The sequence below is a fragment of the Pristiophorus japonicus genome, chromosome 1, assembly GCF_044704955.1.
Source record: "Pristiophorus japonicus isolate sPriJap1 chromosome 1, sPriJap1.hap1, whole genome shotgun sequence".
NCBI classification, from domain to species: Eukaryota; Metazoa; Chordata; class Chondrichthyes; family Pristiophoridae; genus Pristiophorus; species Pristiophorus japonicus.
The window spans coordinates 9,227,829-9,245,251 of record NC_091977.1 but is presented as its reverse complement, the minus strand read 5'-3'; the positions used below and the strand labels follow the sequence as shown (position 1 = coordinate 9,245,251).

The window sequence follows — 17,423 nt, the reverse complement described above, 5'->3', positions numbered from 1 at the left end:
TAATTGAGCACAGGCTGGGAGTGAACACTTACGCTGCCGAGTCCTCTGTACCTGCAATGTCACAACCTTTAAATGGTCGCACTCAACATATGGTTTCCCAGAACCTCTCAAGCAGTTATACTTCTACAGGAGGTCGTGGAATGAAGAGGTTATTCCCCCCCAGCCCCTTCCTTTCTGGAGTTGTAGGGGTGTAGCAGTATTTAACTAAAGGATACACATAATTACCTTCTTGGTGTAAGCCTCGAATCCAGACTGCCTGTCTTCATGGTAATTGTGTCTGTAAACAGCACGTCCTTTGCTGGGGATGCCAGCGCCTCAGAGTGTGACAGCGATGAGTGCATCCTTTGTTGCTGCAGTCGCTTCAGCGTGGCGTAGCCAAAAGCATCACGTGGGCTCGTGTAGCTGAAGTTGTAGTCGGTCAGGCTCTTTATGGTAGTGACTGAAGGTGCTTTGAGTGATTGCGCCCTTCGGGGGAGCGTGTGTGAAGATCCCGGGGGGACCAGTGACACAGAGTTTGACTTGGATAGGGGCAAGTGGTTGGACTGGGGTGTGAGGGACACATTGGCCTTTACCGTCCGCGCACTGACGATCGTGTTCAGGCTGCCACAATCCGTGTCGGCATTGGAAGGGTCCAAGCGGACTGTTTCACCAGATGGGCTCGAGCTAACGGAACTCATAGAGCTAATGCCGCTCGTCGTTGTGTCTGTGTTAAAGCTCTGGCTGCGGCTTTTGAACTGTGTGCCAGTCGTGCCGTCCCCCATCGACCTGTCCTTGATGATCTGCTCCCGGTGATTATCCCCCAACAGCGTCTTTGGGCGCTTCAGTTCAGACTCAGAGATACTCTGCGAGCTGCCTCCGTTGCCGTGATCCCTGCTCCCGACAAACGAGGTTTCCAAGCTCAGCGTGTGGCTCTTGTGCATTCGGCTGCCATTGAAGATAGTGGTGAACACCTCACTGTGCAGATACTCGGTGCTGTTGGCCGGCTCAGTGACCGCCCGGATGCGCCGCTGGACCTGCTTCCTGTCTGCTGCTGCCTTGGCGGTCTTAGACTCGTTGCTGCTGCGCAGTTTCTTGCTGGGCAGTGAGGTCAGATTGTTGAAGAAGCGACGGGTGACGAATCTGGAAGAGCTGAGGATGCTTAGGGGGCTGCGTTCCTTCTCCTTGACCGACTTGGGCCTTGCCAGCAAAGACTGGTCTCCCTCCTCAGTGATATCCAGGAAGAAGGTGCTGGTTGTGCTGCTCCCGTATCGCTCGTCTTCCATAATAAACATGCCTGGAACACAAAGCAGAGCACAGTTAGCAGGTCCGTTAACTTGTGTTGGTCATGTGAGGAGCTCTATGGACTCCTGCCCAATTGAGAGGACAGGGTTGAAACAGCTTGAATTGTAGACCAGCTACCTTTTGGGACAATTGACTGGTGCAGGCACCGAGAGAACTGACTATCACTAAAACCTGGGCTCCAAACTAATTTTGTCGTAAGGACTGGAGGAAGAGTTGCATCTCTACAATTTGCAATGGTCACTCTGTGACAGTTTGGGCTATCTGCATCGCATCAATGTTAGCACCATTCCATGGCACAAAACTGCCTGTAATTTGACACCAAATTGATCAATTAACAGAGACTGTAAGGATGGCTGGAGAGAAAAAATAAACTCTTATCCTAGTGCATTATGAAAAGCTAATCTGAGGGAGCTTTCTATCTAACCCGTGCTGTACCTGCCCTGGGAGTGTTTGATGGGAGAGTGTAGAGGGAGCTTTACTCTGTATCTAACCCGTGCTGTACCTGCCCTGGGAGTGTTTGATGGGAGAGTGTAGAGGGAGCTTTACTCTGTATCTAACCCGTGCTGTACCTGCCCTGGGAGTGTTTGATGGGACAGTGTAGAGGGAGCTTTACTCTGTATCTAACCCGTGCTGTACCTGCCCTGGGAGTGTTTGATGGGACAGTGTAGAGGGAGCTTTACTCTGTATCTAACCTATGCTGTACCTGCCCTGGGAGTGTTTGATGGGACAGTGTAGAGGGAGCTTTACTTTGTATCTGTGCTGTACTTGAACTGATCGGGAGACATATAGGGAGCTCTTCTGTGCTAACTGGTGGGCAAGTGGAGTTGAGGTTGAAAACCTTATTGAATGGCGGAACAGGTTTGAGGGGCCATATGGCCTACTCCTGCTCCTAATTCTTAGGTTCTGTCTTGAGGCTCATTTGCCATACTGGTACCAATATTCAGTTCAGGATCTCCATATTGAAGGTGCGGCATACAATGCTCTTAATTCATCATCTCTCAATATTCCCACCACCAGTGACAGGCCTATACTGACCAGTAATACACCTTCATGCTATACAGCTCAAAACACACTTTGCACATACAACCCCAGGTTTGAGAGACAAAAGTTGATGATTGCGTTGTTATTTTGCACAGCTACAATGGACATTGTACCCAAATTGTATTGTACATGCCCTGGGAATGTTTATCTAACCAGACTTGTACCTGACGAAGGTAGCTGAATTTTTGAGGTGGTCACTAACAAGGTGGACAGAGGAATGTCTTTGGATTTTGCCTATATGGACTTCCAGAGGCATTAGATGAGGTTCAGCACAAGAGAATATCAGCAAAAACCAAAGCGCATGGATTTGGAAGAAACCTCAGGACATGGGTTGAAAATTGGTTGGGAGGTAGGGATAGAAAGAATGGATAAAGGGAATGTACTCTGACTGGCGGATGATAAGTGGTGTTCCCCAGGGATCTGTACTGGGGCTTCAGTTTTTCACCATGTATATGACTCAGTTGTACAGAGCCTTGATCAGACCCCATCTGGAATACTGTGTTCAGTTCTGGGCAATGGACCGAAAAATATATTGACCCTAGAGGGAGTACAGCGCAGGTCACCAAAATGATACCGGGGCAAAAAGGGTTAAATTATGAGGACAGGTTGCATAAACTTGGGTTGTATTCCCTTGAGTTTAGAAGGTTGGGGGGTGATTTAATTCAGATATTTAAAATTAGGAGGATTTAATAGAATAGATAGAGAGAAACTATTTCCTCTGGTGGGGGAATCCAGCACAAGCGGGAATAATCTTAAAATTAGAGCTAGGCAGTTTAGGTGTGAAATCAGGAAGCACATTTTCAACCAATGGGTAGTGAAAATCTGGAATTCTCTCCCCCAAAAGGCTGTGGGCCAATTGAAAATTTCAAGACTGAGATCAATTTTTATTAGGTAAAGGTATCAAGGTATCTGGATTAAAGATGAATAAATGGAAGTTGAGGTACAGTTCGACCACGATCCAACTGAATGGCTTGAGGGGCAGAATTAGTCATTCCTATGTACCTGGCCAGGGATTGTTTGATGGGACACTGTAGACGGAGCTTAACTCTGTATCTAACCCGTGCTGTACCTGCCCTGCCAGTGTTTGATGGGACAGTGTAGAGGGAGCTTTACTCTGTATCTAACCTGAGCTGCACCTGTCCTGGGATTGTTTGATGGGACAGTGTAGAGGGAGCTTTATGCTGTATCTAACCCGTGCTGTTCCTGACCTGGGAATGCTCGCTGCTGACAGTGGGTCTCAGGGGTGGAGAGCCGTTCCATTCCCCAGCGCTGACATCCCTCACCTTGATGAAAACAAAATGAATTGACAAAAAGGTACAAAATTCATAAATTGTATAGGACAGTGTTGTAACATCACAGGACAGGTTCAGGTAGTGTCAGTCCATCAGCTCATTTGATCTCACTGTTCCAGAATGCAAAGTGGCAGCGCAGACAGAAAAGGTCTTGCATACGCCGAGGGAAAATGCTGAAGTTGCTTTTATATTGGGTTTAGTGACGTCTTGCTTCCTCCTTCCCCACATTCTGCATCTACTGCTCTTGTGCAGCCACGGGGCATCCCCAAGACAAATTTGACAGAGTCATTGAAGCTAGTAGCCAGGAACCTGTTATTTTTAAACCAAAACTACATGACGAAGACCACAATCCCACCCTCCCTCAGGAATGCTGCACCATGGAGTGCTGGGATGCATGTCTCAGCCTACAATTCACTGCATAGCTCCCGATTTCAATGATATCACGACAGGCATTTCCCAAGTGATGACCAGGTACTTCTGGAGAGAGACAATGAAGGATCAATAGTTGTATTTAACAGGGTACTACACTTGCTGTGTAGAAGCTGGGATAATCCTATCGGCTAAGAGGACATCCTTACCTTCTTTTGGAGAACAGTAGGGGATCCCAGCTCAATCTCAACATCCCACAGCCAAACAGTATATGGAGGTTCAAGGAGCACCTTGTCGGAGTTGAGGTAGAGCTCACTTGGCCACTTCTGTTCACTTGTGGAAATAACCCGCTCATGATTCCGCTCTTGCGCCTCAAGGTTGTCTGCAATGCCTCGATTTAAGTCGCAAAAGATCTGCGCGTCCTTCCAGCAGAGTTCTGTGGTGAGAATGACTGATTCTTCGCTCAGGCGCAAAATGTTTCTTTTAACTGGCTAATCCCAGCTACCACCCTGAGTAATTTTGACTGGTTTACTGTGGGGACTAGCTACACCAATATAAAAACAGCCAAAGCCTGACAGCTTTTGTGTGTGTGTACACACGCAGTAGTGTAGGGGAGTGATAGGAACAGGCTGGGCATTATACAATGATCTGAATTGCAATAATTAATTTGGGGTTGGGATGGGTTTCCAATTTAATTCCCAGGTGTAAAGCTGGGGTGAAAGCTCTGAAACTTATTGTAATCATCTACTTGTGAAAAGAGAAATGGCAATTATCGGAAATGTGAAATAGAAACAGGAGACAGGAGGCTCTGGAACTACACAGCAGGATGGCAGCATTTGAAAGAGAGAACCAGGCTAAAGGGGGGAGGGTAGTTGTGGGCGAGCGGGGTCCTTCAGCAAACCTCCCGAGGAAAGATCCCACCTCAAATCTTTCTTTCCTTTCTGATGCTGACTAATCTGCAGTGTATTTCCAGGATTTTCTGGTTTGAAGATTTTTCTCTCGGGGGACTGGAAGGATGTTTCCAGTGGGGTTCCGCAGGGCTCAGTATTGAGTCCCTTGCTTTTTGTAATATATATCAACGATTTAGATTTGAATATAGGGAGTATGATTAAGAAGACACTAAAATTGACTGTGTGGTTGATAATGAAGAGGAAAGTCATGGGCTGCAGGAGGATATCAATCTACTGGTCAGGTGGGCAGAGCAATGGCAAATGGAATTTAATTCAAAGAAGTGTGAGATAATGCACTTTGGGAGGGCAAATAAGGAAAGGGTATACATATTAAGCGGTAGGCCACTTAACAGTGTAGAGGAACAAAGGGACCTTGGAGTGCTTGTGCACAGATCCCTGAAAGTAGCAGGCCAGGTGGATAAGGTGGTTAAAGAAGGCATACGGAATAAGAACATAAGAATTAGGAACAGGAGTAGGCCATCTAGCCCTTCGAGCCTGCTCCGCCATTCAACAAGATCATGGCTGATCTGGCCATGGACTCAGTTCCACTTACCCGCCCGCTCCCCGTAACCCTTAATTCCCTTATTGGTTAAAAATCTATCTATCTGTGATTTGAATACATTCAGTGAGCTAGCCTCAGCTGCTTCCTTGACAGAGAATTCCACAGATTCACAACCCTCTGGGAGAAGAAATTCCTTCTCAACTCGGTTTTAAATTGGCTCCCCCGTATTTTGAGGCTGTGCCCCCTAGTTCTAGTCTCCCCGACCAGTGGAAACAACCTCTCTGCTTCTATCTTGTTTATCCCTTTTATTATTTTAAATCTTTCTATAAGATCACCCCTCAACCTTCTGAACTCCAACGAGTAAAGACCCGTCTACTCAATCTATCATCATAAGGTAACCCCTCATCTCCGGAATCAGCCTAGTGAATCGTCTTTGAACCCCCTCCAAAGCCAGTATATCCTTCCTTAAGTAAGGTGACTAAAACTGCATGCAGTACTCCAGGTGCGGCCTCACCAATACCCTGTACAGTTGCAGCAGGACTTCCCTGCTTTTGTACTCCATCCCTCTCACAATGAAGGCCAACATTCCATTCACCTTCCTGATTACCTGCTGCACCTGCAAACTAACGTTTTGGGATTCGTGCACAAGGACCCCCAGGTCCCTCTGCACCGCAGCATGTTGTAATTTCTCCCCATTCAAATAATATTCCCTTTTACTGTTTTTCACCCCCCCCCCCCCAAGTTGGATGACCTCACATTTTCTGACATTGTATTCAATCTGCCAAACCTTAGCCCATTCGCTTAACCTATCTAAATCTCTTTGCAACCTCTCTGTGTCCTCTACACATCCCACTTTCCCACTAATCTTTGTGTCCCCTCTTCCAGGTCATCTATGTATATTGTAAACAGTTGTGGTCCCAGCACCGATCCCTGTGGCACACCACTAACCACCGATTTCCAACCCGAAAAGGACATAAGAACATAAGAACCCATTTATCCCGACTCTCTGCTTTGTTAGCCAGCCAATTCTCGATCCATGCGAATACATTTCCTCTGACTCCACGTACCTTTATCTTCTGCCGTAACCTTTTGTGTGGCACCTTATCGAATGCCTTTTGGAAATCTAAATACACACATCCATCGGTACACCTCTATCCACCATGCTCGTTATATCCTCAAAGAATTCCAGTAAATTAGTTAAACATGATTTCCCCTTCATGAATCCATGCTGCGTCTGCTTGATTGCACTATTCCTATCTAGATGTCCTGCTATTTCTTCCTTAATGATAGCTTCAAGCATCTTCCCCACTACAGATGTTAAACTAACCGGCCTATAGTTACCTGCCTTTTGTCTGCCCCTTTTTTTAAACAGAGGCGTTACATTTGCTGTTTTCCAATCCGCTGGTACCTCCCCAGAGTCCAGAGAATTTTGGTAGATTATAACGAATGCATCTGCTATAACTTCCGCCATCTCGTTTAATACCGTGGGATTTGAGGGTGGGCTTCTTTACTCATAGGGTTGTGGGGATCTGGAACTCGCTGCCTGGAGGAGTGATGATGCAGAAACCCTCACCACTTTTAAGAGATGGTTGGATGGGCACTTATAGGTTACGGACCTAGAGCTGGTAATTGGGATTAGACTGGATGACCTTTTGTTGGACGGTGCAGATATAATGATAAGTACTGCAGGGAATAGAATATGGCCAGGGTGATCTCCTGGACTAGTTTCGATCGCCTGGACTAGTTTCGATCGCCTGGATGGGTCGGAGAGAAATTTGCCCAGATTTTTTTCTCCCTAAATTGGCCAGGGCTTTTATCGGTTTTTGCCTCTCCCAGATGATCACATGTCTCCGGTAACTAAAATCCTGACAATTTTCTTGCTGTGAATATGTCTGAAATCAGACATAGAAACATAGAAATTTACAGCGCAGGAGGAGGCCATTTCAGCCCATCGTGTCTGCGCCGGCCGACAAAGAGCCGCAAGGCCCTCAGTCAGCAGCCCTGAAGGTCACATATAAACCTATGAGCAATGAACATTGGCGGATAGGTAAAGAGCACCCAGCCCAACCAGTCCACCCCACACAACTTTCACACCCCTTCACTGAAACATTCTACACTCCACCCCAACCGGAGCCATGTGATCTCCTGGGAGAGGCAAAAACCAAATTAAAAACCCAGGCCAATTTAGGTGAAAAACAAATCTGGGAACATTCCTCTCCGACCCATTCAGGCGATCACCCTGCCACATTCGATTCCCTGCAGTACTTACCATCATATCTGCCAACAAGAGGTTATCCAGTCTAATCCCAATTACCAGCTCTCGTTCCGTAACCCTGCAGATTACGGCACGTCAAGTGCCCATCCAACCATCTCTTAAAAATGATGAAGGTTTCTGCATCCACCACTCTTCCAGACCCCTACAACCCTCTGCATAAAGTAGCCCCCCCCCCCCACAAATCACCTCTAAACCTTCCACTAACCACCTTAAAACTATGCCCCCTCGTAATAGACCCCCTCCACCAATGGAAATAGGCCCTTACTATCCACTATGTCCAGACCCCTCAATATTTTGTACACCTCAATGAGGTTTCCTCTCAACCTCTTCTGTTCCAATGAGAATAAATCCAATCTGTCTTCATAACTAAGATTCTCCATTCCAGGCAGCATCCTAGTAAATCTCCTCTGCACCGTCTCTAGTGCAATCATGTCCTTCCTACAATATGGCGACCAGAACTGCATGCAGTACTCCAGCTGTGGCCTAACCAAAGTATTATACAATTTAAGCATAACCTCCCTGCTCTTATATTCTGTGCCTCGGCCAAAAAGGCAAGCATTCTGTATGCCTTCTTAACCACCTTATCCACCTGGCCTGCTACTTTCAGGGATCTGTGGACAAGCACTCCAAGGTTCCTTTGTTCATCTGCACTATTAAGTGGCCTACCGCTTAATATGTATACCCTTTCCTTATTAGCCCTCCCAAAGTGCATTACCTCATATTTCTCTGAATTAAATTCCATTTGCCATTGCTCTGCCCACCTGACCAGTAGATTGATATCCTCCTGTAGCCCATGACTTTCCTCTTCATCATCAACTATACAGCTAATTTTAGTGTCGTCTGCAAACTTCTTAATCATACTCCCTATACTCAAATCTAAATCGTTGATATATACCACAAAAAGTAAGAGACCCAGTACCGAGCCCTGCGGATCCCCACAAAAACATCCATTACCCTTTGTTTCCTACCTCTAAGCCAATTTTGGATCCAACTTGCCACTTTGCCCTGGATCCCATGGGCTTTAACCTTCGTGACCAGTCTACCATGTGGGACCTAATCAAAAGCTTTGCTAAAGTCCATATACACTGTATAGTACGTACTACCCTCATCAACCCTCTTGGTTACCTCCTCAAAAAATTCAATCAGGTTAGTCAAATACGATCTTCTCTTAACAAATCCGTGCTGACTGTCCCTAATTAATCCTTGCCTTTCCAAATGTAGATTTATTCTATCGTTCAGGATTTTTCCAATAATTTTCTTGCCACTGAGGTTAGGCTGACAGGCCTGTAATTACTCGGTCTATCCCTTTCTCCCTTCTTAAACAAGGGTACTACATTAGCAATCCTCTAATCCTCCGGCACCATGCCCAAATCCAAAGAGGACTGGAAAATGATGGTCAAGGCCTCTGCTATTTCTTCTTTAACTTCGCTCAACAGCCTGGGATGCATTTCATCCAGGCCTGGGGACTTATCTACGTTCAAAGCTGCTCAACCCCTTAATACTTCCTCTCTCACTATATTTATTTCATCCAGAATATCACACTCCTCCTCGATAGCAGTATCAGCATTGTCCTTTTCGTTTGTGAGAACGGATGCAAAGTATTCGTTAAGAACCTTACCAACATCTTCCGCCTCCGCACAAAGATTACCCTCATGGTCTCTAATAGGCCCTACCCTTTCTTTCGAACATCTTTGGGTTTTCCTTAATTTTACTAGCCAAGAATTTTTCGTGCTTTCTCTTAGCATTCCTGATATGCTTTTTAATTTTGCCTCTTATTCCGCTAAAGATTCTATAGTATTTAGCCGTTGGTATATGACATAAGCTTCCCTTTTTTTCCCATTTATCTTCCCCGTAAGTCCCTAGACATCCAGGGGGCTCTAGAATTATTTTTCCCACCCTTTTTCTTTAAGGGCACGTTTGGCCTGAGCCTTCCGGATCTCCTCCTGAAAGCCTCCTCCTGTTCCGACATTGATTTACCCACAAGTAGCTGTTTCCAGTACACTGTCGCCAAATCACTCCTTAACTTAGCAAAATTAGCTTTTCCCAATTTGGGACTTTTATTCCAGGCCTATCCTTGTCCTTATACATAACTAACTTGAATCTGTGCTTTCCCACTAATACCCCTTCAACCTGCCCAGCTTCATTCCCTAAAACTAAATCCAAAACCGCCTGCTCTCGTGTTGGACTTGCTACATACTGACTTAAAAAAGTTCTCTTGAATGCATTTCAAGAATTCCGCACCCTCTATACCCTTCAGACTATATTTGTCACAATCAATATTAGGATAGTTAAAATCCCCTATAACTACCCTATGGTTTTTGGACTTCAGTTATTTGCCTACATATTTGCTCCTCTATCTCCCTCCCACTGTTTGGGGGTCTATAATGCACGCCCAGCAGTGTGATCGCCCCTTTTTTGTTTTTCAATTCGACCCATATGACCTCATTTGATGATCCCTCTAACATATCATCCCTCCTCACCGCTGTAATAATTTCTTTAATCAGTACCGTGACGCCCCCCCCCCCACTTTTACCCCCCTCTGTCTTGTCTAAAAATTCTGTAACCGGGAATATTGATCTGCCAAACCTGCCCCTCTTTCAGCCATGTTTCTGTAATGTCATACTCCCAAGTATCTGTGCTCTTAGCTCATCCGCCTTATTCGCAATACTCCTTGCATTAAAGTATTTAGCACAGGAGGACCTCCTTGATTACTACTTACTAAGCCTCGTTTCCTCTGGCTTACAGATTTGCTTTCTTTCTGGGAAGGGAAGTCCTATTTCTGACAGTTAGCGATGAGGAGACAAGCCAGTCCCAATATTTTAAGCGTGATTTGTCCTGTGGATTTTTAAGCTGAAGTCCATCTCCTGATTCTGGTGTCGAAGTGACAGACGGTCTTGTTGCTTATCTGAGCTGCAGAAGGTGGAATGGAACCACCCAGTTCAATCATAGTTCTAACGCATACTGGGTCTAGGGACTGTCCAGGGTAGAGAACTAGATATGACCCCTGGTGTAGGCAGAGTTTACCGATCCCACCCAGGGTAGCAGTTGGGAGCATGCCAATTGACCTCAATGCCTGTTGGGTAAAGAGGAGAAAATCAACTGGGGCTCCTACCCATGATCAATGACCGGTGCTGGGAAGTGGACATGTTGACACTGGGAGAGGGTAGGGCTGAGCTCGGACTGCTGACACCCACCGTCTGGGCTTACATGTGAAGACTGGCCAGTTGAGCAATGTTCTGGAGAGCCACCAGATCCATGGAACCACACCCCAGCAGGAGTCAACACTCCCGGGGAGCAGTGGAAATACTTATGTATGCTTGGTAAATAAGCAAACATGATACGGTTCACTTGCTGATTCAGGTCGTGGTGTTGGAGACAAGATACCTGCTGAGAGAGCACGAGCAGGCTCCACGTCACAAGATACTCACTCTGAGGCATCGAATCGCTCTCACTGTTGTGCCTGGAGTTGGTAGACTCAGAGTTGAGGCTCAACATACTGGGGATGGAGGACAGCTCGTTATACAATTGTTCCATGTCGTCGGGGGCCACGGGCCAGGGCTGCCTGCGGCTGTGCCTGACCGAATCCCAGCCATGCTGCTTCAGAATGTCACACCCCTGCTTTGTTTTCGCCAAGAGGCCCAGTACGTACAGACAGGTCCTTTGGGAGCAGAAAAAAGAAAGTCAGTGGGAACAAGTGGCTGAACTTTGATCAGGTAATCACTGTATTAGGGACACTACTGGAGAATAATATTTAGAATGGCAATGTAGAACATCAAATTCTCGCTGAAAATCCATGCATACAATATCCACTGATCCCCTAAGGGAATTCAGGGTTACGGGGAGAGGGCGGGTAAGTGGAGCTGAGTCCACGGCCAGATCAGCCATGATCTTATTGAATGGCGGAGCAGGCTCGAGGGGCTAGATGGCCTACTCCTGTTCCTAATTCTTATATTCTTATGTTCTACCCATTAACTCAGTGATTGTTAACATGCGTCCCTAGGATAATTAGCTATGACTTAACTTTCACGAAAACATCTTGACCCTCCCTAATCAGCTTACACTTTTCCCAAGCATCATCACTCACTTATTCTGCCCCCAATGCTGGATTGCAGCAATTAAACCAGCGATATAAACACACTGGCCTGTCATTTACTTGGTGTGTCCCCTTAACTTTTGAGTAGGAAAATGTGAGGTTATTCACTTTGGTAGGAAGAATAAAAAAAACAAAATATTTTTTAAATGGTGTGAAACTTTTAAATGTTGATATTCAGAGAGATTTGGGTGGCCTTATGCATGAAACACAGAAAGCTAGCTTGCAGGTACAGCAAGCAATAAGGAAGGCAAATGGCATGTTGGCTTTTATTACAAGGGGGTTGGAGTACAAGAGTAAAGTCGTCTTGCTACAATTGTACAAAGCCTTGGTGAGACCACACCTGGAGTACTGTGCAGTTTTGGCCTCCTACTTGCCTTGGAGGTGGTGTAACAAAGGTTCACTAGACTGATCCCTGGAATGAGAGGTCTTATGAGAGATTGTGTAGAATGGGTTTATAATCTTTAGAGTTTAGAAGAATGAGAGGTGATCTCATTGAAACATACAAAATTCTGAGGGGGCTTGACAGGTTGTTTCCCCTGACTGGAGAGTCTAGAACCAGGAAATGCATTCTCAGGATAAGGGGTAGGCCATTTAAGACAGATGAGGAGGAATTTCTTCACTCGGAGGATTGTGAATCTTTGGAATTCTTTGCCCCAGAAGGCTGTGGATGCTGAATATATTCAAGGCTGTGATAGATATATTTTTGGAATCGGGTAATCAAGGGATATGGAAATCAGGCGGGAAAGTGGAGTTGGGGTTGATGATTAGCCATGATCTTATTGAATGGCTCGAGGCCATTACTGAATGGCTGTATGGACTACTCCTGCTTCTATTTCTTATGTTCTTATGATACAGACAATAACCATTCCACTGGTACAATGCTCCATTATATTGTTAACAAGTGTCATTATAAACAAGTCATGCATTTCAATACAGCTGCTGTAATCGATGCACCCAATGACAAATACAAAGTATCAAACCCTTGGGAATAATCGAGAACTGACAAATGGAGCAGCTTTCCCACTGCACTAGTCTAACTGAAGCAGACGATGAGAGAATTCGGGCAGTAGCAGCTCCGCTCATTTGACGCTTCCTCCAGGATTTTCCAGAAGTAGCGGGTTACTTTGAATACGCCTGCGACAATCAATAACTGGAGTATCTCATACAATGTGTCGCCCATCCTTTGCGCAATACCCTGCTTTACTATCAGAGGCACCAGGACCATGCCTCATGCTATGCGCTTGAGCACTGAACTGGGTGAATCGCAATCCGCGTGGATCGCAACCAGTGTTAAAGAATTTGGTGATGGTAGGAATTCGGTGGAGACGAAGAAAGTGGTTTCTCACATCCAACTCAAAAGGAGGAGTAGAGCCACAGAACCCGAAGACTGCAATCTAACATTTAGGTTTTTTGTGTTTAGTATCTCAGCGGTTCTTGTTAAACTTGAGTAAATAATTTCTCTTTTTTCTCTCTAAATTAGGGCAGTGGGTTAAACTAAGAAGTTTAGTTAGTAATTGAATAAATAGAGGCATGGCAGGGCACCAGCCTGTTCCACATTGGAACTCCAGACACTTCTGTCTTCACAAAAGAGAGGGACAATGCAGACATTGTAGTTAAGGAGGAGGTGTGAGAAACAGTAGATGAGATAAACATAGTGAGAGGAAGTATTAAGGGGTTTAGCATCTTTGAAAGTAGATAAATCCCCAGGCCTGGATTAAATGTACCCCAGACTGTTAAGAGAAGCAAGGGAGGAAATTGTGGAAACTCTGACCATCATTTTCCATCCTCCCTGGGTACAGGAGTTCTGCCAAAGGATTGGAGGCTCTGACCTCTCTGGCAACAGGTGTGGTGCTGGAGGACTGCTAACGCGGTACTGTTGTTTAAAAAGAAAAAGGGATAAACCAATTAATTACAGGACAGTCAGCCTAATCTCAGTGTTGGGTAAATTGTTGGAGAAAATTCCTAGGGACAGTATTAATCATCACAGATTAATCAAGGACAGTCAGCATGGATCCTGACCCTGGAAAATTGGCATGGTAGGGAAGGCAGCAATGTGTGGAAAGCCCACACATTGGGATTCTACCAGAATGTAAAATGCTGACCCTATCAGATACATAGTTCTTAACAACTTGTATATATATAGCGCCGTTAACAGTTTAATGTCCCAAGACGCTTCACAGGTGTATTATGAGATTAAAAATTTGACACTGAGCCACAATGAGAAATTAGGGCAGGTGCTTGGTCACAGAGGTAGGTTTTAAGGAGCGTCTTGAAGGAGGAAAGAGAGGTAGAGAGGCGGAGAGGTTTAGGGAGGGAATTCCAGAGCTTAGGGCCTAAGCAACAGATATTGTTAAGAGCTAAATGCGTTGCATCACATTTCCTATCAACATTAAGAAAATTAGATTCAAATCAGGAAAGAGATACCCAGGGAAAGTTACAGGCTGGAATCTAATTGTGGATGTTCAGGTGCTTTATATATAGAGTAATGGAAACCTGGGAATGCATTACAGGCTGGAATCTAATCGAGGAGTTCGGGAGGTTTATAGGTAGAATAACGGAAACATGGGAGTGAATTACAAGCTGGAATCTAATCGAGGGGTTCATAGAAAAATTATGACATGGAGGCCATTTGGCCCATCATATCTGTGCTGGTCAAAAAAGAGCTACCCAGCCTAATCCCACCTTCCAGCACTAGGTCTGAAGCCCTGTATAATACGGCACTTCAGGTGCATATCCAAGTACTTTGTAAATGTGGTGAGGGTTTCTGCCTCTACCACTCTTTCAGGCAGTGAGTTCCAGAACCCCACAGCCCTCTGCGTGAAGAAATGTCCCCTCAAATCCCCTCTAAAGCTACTTTAAATCTATGCCCTCTGGTTATTGACCCATCTGCTAAGGGAAATAGGTACTTCCTATCCACTCTATCTAGGCTCCTCAATGATTCAGTTAAATCTCCCCTCACCCATCTCTGTACCAAGGAAAACAACCCCAGCCGATCCAATCTTTCTTCGTAGCTCAAGTTTTCCCGTCATGTCAAAATCCTCGTAAATCTTTTCTGTACCCTTTTTAGTGCAATCATATCCTTCCTGTAACGTGGTGACCAGAACTGTCACAGTACTCAAGCTGTGGCCTAACCAGTGTTGTTTACAGTTCTAGCATAACTTCCCTGCTCTTGTATTCTGTGCCTCAGCTAATAAGGGAAAGCATTCCCTATGCCTTTTTAACTACCTTATCGACCTGTCCTGCTACCTTTAAGGATCTGTGAACATAAACTCCAAGATCCCTCTGTTCCTCCATACTGCTCAGTATCCTCCCATTTATTGAGTATTCCCGTGTCTTGTTGCCCCTCCCCAAATGCATTACCTCACACTTTTCCGGATTGAATTCCATTTGCCACAGTTCTGCCCAACTGACCAGTTCATCGATATCTTCCTCAGGTCTAAAGCTTTCCTCCTCACTGTCAATCACACGGCCAACTTTTGTATCATGCCCCCTACATTTAAGTCTAAATCATTTATATTATAAGTAGTAAGGAACCGAGTACCGAGCACTGAGGAGCCCCACTGGAAACAGCCTTCCAGTTGCAAAAACTCCCCTCAACCATTACCCTTTGTTTCCTGCCACTGAGCCAATTTTGGATCCAATTTGCCATTCTCCCTTGGATCCCATGGGCTTTTACTTTTTTGATCAGCCTGACATGTGGGACCTTGTCAAAAGCCTTACTAAAATCCATATAAACTACATCAAAGACACTGCCCTCATCAACCCTCCTTGTTACCTCTTCAAAGAACTCAATCAATTAGTCAGACACGACCTTCCTTTAACAAATCCATTTTGATTGTCTTTGATTAATCTATGTCTTTTTAAATTTAGGTTTATACTGTCCCTCAGAATTGATTCCAGTAATTTTCCCACCAGAGGTTAAACTAATTGGCCTGTAATTGCTTGGTTTATCCCTTCCTCCCTTTTTAAACAATGGTACAACATTAGCAATTCTCTAATCCTCTGGCACAACTCCTGTAGCCAGGGAGAATTGGAAAATGATGGTCAGAACCTCTGCAATTTCCTCCCTTGCTTCTTTTAATCGCCTCGGAAAAATTTCATCCGGTCCTGATGATTTATCGACTTTCAAGGATGCTAAACCCCTTAATACTTCCTCCTGTTTATCCCGTCCAATATTTCACTATCTTTCTCCTGAACTTCAATGTCAGCATCGTCCCCATCTTTTGTGAAGACAGCCGCAAAGAATTCATTAAGTTCCTTGTCCATACAAAAATCACCATTTTGGTCCCTAACAGGCCCTATTCTTTCCTTAGTTATCCTCTTGCTTTTTATGTAATTGTAAAACATCTTTGGGTTTTCTTTGATTCTACTTGCCAGTATTTTTTCATGGCCTCTTTTTGCTTTCCTAATTTCCTTCTTAATTTCGCCCCTGCACTTTCTATACTCTTCTAGGCTTTCTGCAGTATTGAGCTCACGATATCTGATATAGCCTTCAATTTTTTTGCCTTGCCTTACCCTGTATGCACCTTATCATCCGGGGGGGGGGGGGGGGGGGGGGGGGGGAGGGGTTTAAATTTGGCAGTTCTACTCTTTTTCTTTGTGGGAACATGTTTACCCTGAACTCCATGTACCTCTTGAATGCCTCCCACTGCTCTGGCACCGATTTACCTTCAAGTAACTGCTTCCAGTCCACTTTTGCTATATCACTTCTCAGCCTAGTAAAGTTGGCCTTCCCCAATTTAGAATCCTTACCCCTGTTTTTACTTTGTCCTTATCCATAATTATGTTAAAACTAACTGAATTATGATCACTACCACAAAAATGCTCTCCCAATGAAACATAGAAAATAGGAGCAGTAGTAGGCCATTCGGCCCTTCAAGTCTGCTCCGCCATTCAATATTATCATGGCTAATCCTCCATCTCAACACAATATTCCCGCTTTTTCCCCCATACCCCTTGATGTCTTTTCTGTCTAGAAATCTGTCTATCTCCGTCTTAAATATATTCAGTGTCTTGGCCTCCACAGTCTTCTGTGTTAGAGAATTCCACAGGTTCACCACCCTCAGTGAAAACATTTCTCCTCATCTCGGTCCTAAATGGGTACTTTTCAGAATGGCAGGCAGTAACTAGTGGGGTACCGCAAGGTTCTGTGCTGGGGCCCCAGCTGTTTACACTGTACATTAATGATTTAGACGAGGGGATTAAATGTAGTATCTCCAAATTTGCAGATGACACTAAGTTGGGTGGCAGTGTGAGCTGCGAGGAGGATGCTGTGAGGCTGCAGAGTGACTTGGATAGGTTAGGTGAGTGGGCAAATACATGGCAGATGAAGTATAATGTGGATAAATGTGAGGTTATCCACTTTGGTGGTAAAAACAGAGAAACAGACTATTATCTGAATGGTGACAGATTAGGAAAAGGGGAGGTGCAACGAGACCTGGGTGTCATGGTACATCAGTCATTGAAGGTTGGCATGCAGGTGCAGCAGGCGGTTAAGAAAGCAAATGGCATGTTGGCCTTCATAGCGAGGGGATTTGAGTACAGGGGCAGGGAGGTGTTGCTACAGTTGTACAGGGCCTTGGTGAGGCCACACCTGGAGTATTGTGTACAGTTTTGGTCT

At 45.2% G+C, this 17,423-nt stretch overlaps 1 protein-coding gene across 6 annotated transcripts in view; it reads right to left on the bottom strand.

The window, feature by feature from the left end:
* Positions 1–17,423, bottom strand: part of rictora (RPTOR independent companion of MTOR, complex 2 a) — a 231,604-nt gene that overhangs the window by 15,215 nt on the left and 198,966 nt on the right. For 5 of the 6 annotated variants that reach the window (XM_070877306.1, XM_070877299.1, XM_070877312.1 and 2 more), the window contains 3 exons: positions 11,139–11,368; positions 3,531–3,605; positions 226–1,273 (listed from right to left, as the gene is read on the bottom strand). In XM_070877306.1, coding sequence (XP_070733407.1) covers positions 226–1,273; positions 3,531–3,605; positions 11,139–11,368 — 1,353 coding nt within the window. The remainder of the gene's footprint in view (positions 1–225; positions 1,274–3,530; positions 3,606–11,138; positions 11,369–17,423) is intronic. The other variant, XM_070877318.1, reaches the window with a different exon arrangement.